The sequence below is a fragment of the Pinus tabuliformis genome, chromosome 8 (genome assembly GCF_031772625.1).
Source record: "Pinus tabuliformis cultivar Carrire ecotype Pingquan chromosome 8, CPIR1, whole genome shotgun sequence".
NCBI classification, from domain to species: domain Eukaryota; kingdom Viridiplantae; phylum Streptophyta; class Pinopsida; order Pinales; family Pinaceae; genus Pinus; species Pinus tabuliformis.
In genome coordinates, this window is record NC_142294.1 from 1,551,756,004 (window position 1) to 1,551,759,789 (window position 3,786).

Below are 3,786 nucleotides of genomic sequence, written 5' to 3' on the forward strand. Positions count from 1 at the left end.
CCGGGTCTAAAATATAAAACAATTTGAAAATGGTGCAAATGCAATCCTTTGTACCTATATGAAGATACAGATAATGTACACAGTGCCCCGAGATACATCAAGGATTTTATCAGTATACTTGGTTGTGGCATCTGTCACCTTTAATACCCTTCCAAGGCCCTATTACCGATTACAGTATGGTGCCCATTCTCAAGCTGTCAAATGAATGAAATAGTAAAAACCTACTGGTTGAAATTGTTCCATGCTTGCAGGCAGACTATTTTGTCAGTCTACTCTTCATTCTTAGCACTTGTGCTGATGCATAACAGATTTCACTCAGATAGGAATCCAAAGTTGACATACAATTTCTCGTGGCTCTCAATTAAGAGTGGAGATACTCATAGGGAACCGTAATCTGGGAGCCTATAAACATGGCGCTGAAGCATTATACTCAATAAGCACTCTGTTTCGTCTGGGAAGCAATCGTACAGGAGAAGGCGCCCTGGAAATATTATGAACACTATCAATTTCACCAAAATTATAACTAAATGAAATTCACCAAAATTCTAACATGAGGGAAAAAATAAGATTTGATAATTTTATTAATCTGAAACCAATGAACATAAAAGCAGGTAAATCGGACTTTAAAAGCACATCAGTATAAAAACAAGTAGGATGCCAAAGCAGATCCTATACCTAGGCTATCAAACCCAAAAAAACTAAATAAGTATGTAGAAGAAAGAGGCACAAAAATGTGGCATCAAAACAAATGTATTCTAGACACAGATGAACAGAACTTACCGCAACCAATAACAGCCGCAAGCTGAAGGGTAGGTGTTGGAGCATACAGGAAGGGGGAAATAAAATGGAAGACAGTTTGTAAACGAATAGTTGAATGGTGGATAAAGATCAAATCCATCAGACATGCCAGCACGTATTCACGCATGGAACAATCCTCATGATAGAGTGCCGTCTCAAATATAGGTAGAAGCCTGAAAAAAATGAGTCTGGAATTGAAGCAGCAGGAGCATGCCAATTTAAGTGCCAACAACCTGGTCTCTGAATCTTTAGATTGCAATCCATTTCCAAGATAAATTGTTAGTCTAGACTTCATCAAAGCTTCCTCCTCCTTCTTTGCCTCTTTCTCCAGCACATACTAAAAATCACCAAAATGAAATAACCATTAACTTCTGAACATAAACGTTAAACGCTAAACCCTAAACCCCCATTTTTAATAATAAATCCTAAACGTTAACACTCGGCTACCTTCAAATTATAAAATCTAAAACCTGCACTCTAGAACGGAGCCGTTTGTTGTTGACGTTCTCAAGTCTAAACCCTAGACTCCTAAGTCAGATATGCAGTTTAAAATACATCATTTATACTCTAAACAGAATGTTAATGGATCCTTAAAACCGAAATCATGAACCCCAACCTATCGTTGCAGTTTAAATTCTAAGATATGAATCACCAACCTGGTCGATCTCTACTGAACTTTAAAATTCAATCCTGAACCTTAAATGAGGTAAATTAAATACCTATAAAAGACGATCTTGATCGAAAATGGAGCTGTAAATCTTCTCCTCCACAACATAAAGCATCTTCTCATTCGAGGATTTGCCAAACCCTAATTCGAACATTGCTTAGGGCATGAAAACTGAAATCTACAATGCATTTGGCGTAATCCACCAAACTCTGGGCCTCGACAATGGAATTGGCGTTAAGGGCTCGGCGGAGCAGCTGAGAGGAAATTTGTTTGCGGGTACTTAATGGCAAAACAAAACCCTCAGATTTGAGGGAATCCAAAATTCTGCTCAGGGCCCGCAGATGGCCCGCAGATCTTTGCACTCGGACAAAAAATTTAATAATAAAACAGTATGTCAAATTCAAAGATCCATTTCATCCCAACCTCATAACTTAAAAGCATCCATCTGGCAATCTGGCGTAAACTGGATCTGTGGCAATCTAGCGTAAAATGGATCTGTGACAGTGCGGGCGAAGAAGCAACCACAACTATTCGTTTGCTTAAAATAATGGTACTGGAGAACAACTTCGGATCAGAAATATAATATATATATTTTAGTTTATCTGGAAACCGTGTACAGTTGCATGAACGGTGAGGAACAACGCAAGAAATCTCAGAAGATGTCCCTTGCCCCATCCTACATCCGCTCTGTCTTCAGCAAGGGAATCCCTGATGTTAATACTAAACTATTCTTCTATTTTCTTATTTTCTAGAGGAGAGCAGCTTCTGCCTCAGCTCTGCAGTGTCGGTCTCACCGAAGTGATCCTCCAGAATCCAGTTCCCCGTGGCCGGATCCCTCATCCAGAACATCGTTCCCTTGTTATTTCCTCCACCTCTGCCTGCCTTGCTAACCTCTGGAAATTCCCGCCCCGCCGCTCCGCTCGATCTCATCTCTTCGGCCGCCGCTGCCGTGTATTGCCTGCAAAACACAAAGAACAAACAACATCTAAGGCTCATTTTTCTGTGGCGGTGTAGAATACAAAACCCTAGTGCTACTGGCCCTAATTTCACCCAACAAAATTTTAATGGAAAAATAATGCAATATAGACTTCATTTTGGTTACTCCCGGAAAGAATATGGAAAAGTGCATACTGAGCATGAGAAATTCTGATGTCAGAGAGCAGAGAAGATAATGTGCTCACAGATAGAAACCGCCTCGCCATGATGAAAACGGGACACAAGACAATGAATCTCTGAAGAAAATGGAGAGACAAAACAGAAAGTGTAGGCAGTGGGAAATGCCAAGGAAATCGAAACTCAGCGAAGCCATCACTACTGTCTGTGAAGGGTTTTGAGCCAGCATGAGATAAACAGGGAGCCAGCATGAGATAAACAGGGAGTTCAACCAGCGCTGATTAAAATTCCAACTGATCCAACGGCACAATCTCTTTTAATCGTCTAACAAATCAGATCAATGGTCGAAAATAGGACACAGTGGCATATAAGGGAGTTCTTCCCAGAGGGAAACACCTTACGGCGTAATAACGCAATGGTATTATAGGAAGTGAAGATTACGGTGAGCGGAACCATATACACAATGGAATGAAATAGAAAATGTGGCATTAATAGATTTAGAAAATTAACACAGTTCCTATATATATATAGAGTAATGGGTGTTGGGTTCTTGACAAATATCAGAGCCAAGTAACACCATTGGGCCAAGGGACTACTATAGCAAATAGCGGTATCGTGTAATTTACAAAAAAAAAAAAAAAAAAATGGAAAAACACAAACTTGTATTTGTCGCACTGAATTTTAATCCATTATAATTTGAAGGTACAACACAGTGGAGGAGGCTCTAGCCAGCATGGGAGGTGCAGATTTATATGTCAAATTGGGTGAGGAGGCTAATCCAACAACTACATAGTTCATGGACCTAGAAATTTTTAGCATGAATTTGCATATCCCAGAAGCAGCAACAAGCAGTTGCTAAAGGCCGATGAGGAACATGAAAGGATGATTAGAGGATTGACTCAAAAGTCTAGACATAAAATAGTGGAACCTGAGATTGTAAAAGGAACCAAATGGGGCACATAATCAAAGAAATATGAGAGTGGGGTGGAGTTTGGGAGAACATTTTCCACCGGATTGAAGAAAAGGAAATAAACATAACTGCAAGGGGAATTTAGGAAGATTAAGCACCCTACTTTTGATGGAGAGGAGGAGGATGCAAAGGCATGGCTACTAAATATGACTAAATATTTTCAATTTTATGAATACTAGAGCAACTTAAATGTCAAATTGGCCATTTACTAGGTGCAAGGTAAAGATGCTCTCTAGTG

The 3,786-nt window shown here is 39.7% G+C and overlaps 1 protein-coding gene and 1 long non-coding RNA gene across 2 annotated transcripts; both read right to left on the bottom strand.

The window, feature by feature from the left end:
• Window positions 1–381: 381 nt before the first annotated feature.
• Window positions 382–1,701, bottom strand: LOC149241854 (uncharacterized). Its single transcript, XR_016245660.1, has 3 exons — window positions 1,518–1,701; window positions 781–1,135; window positions 382–481 (listed from the first exon to the last, which is right to left on the bottom strand). It is a non-coding gene; the product is annotated as an uncharacterized LOC149241854 (long non-coding RNA).
• A 342-nt stretch (window positions 1,702–2,043) lies between these two features.
• On the bottom strand, window positions 2,044–2,965 carry LOC149241855 (uncharacterized). Its single transcript, XM_089367601.1, has 2 exons — window positions 2,597–2,965; window positions 2,044–2,423 (listed from the first exon to the last, which is right to left on the bottom strand). The coding sequence occupies exons 1-2, from the start codon at window positions 2,827–2,829 to the stop codon at window positions 2,207–2,209; spliced, it is 450 nt and encodes a 149-aa protein (XP_089223727.1). The 5' UTR covers window positions 2,830–2,965; the 3' UTR covers window positions 2,044–2,206.
• Window positions 2,966–3,786: the final 821 nt, after the last annotated feature.

Excerpts from the sequence above, each read along its gene's own strand:
- LOC149241855 (XM_089367601.1), bottom strand. The coding sequence starts at position 2,829 with ATGCTGGCTCCCTGTTTATCTCATGCTGGCTCAAAACCCTTCACAGAC. Across the intron at positions 2,424-2,596 it reads ATCAGAATTTCTCATGCTCA|GCAATACACGGCAGCGGCGG; the intron begins GTATGCACTTTT and ends TGTGTTTTGCAG.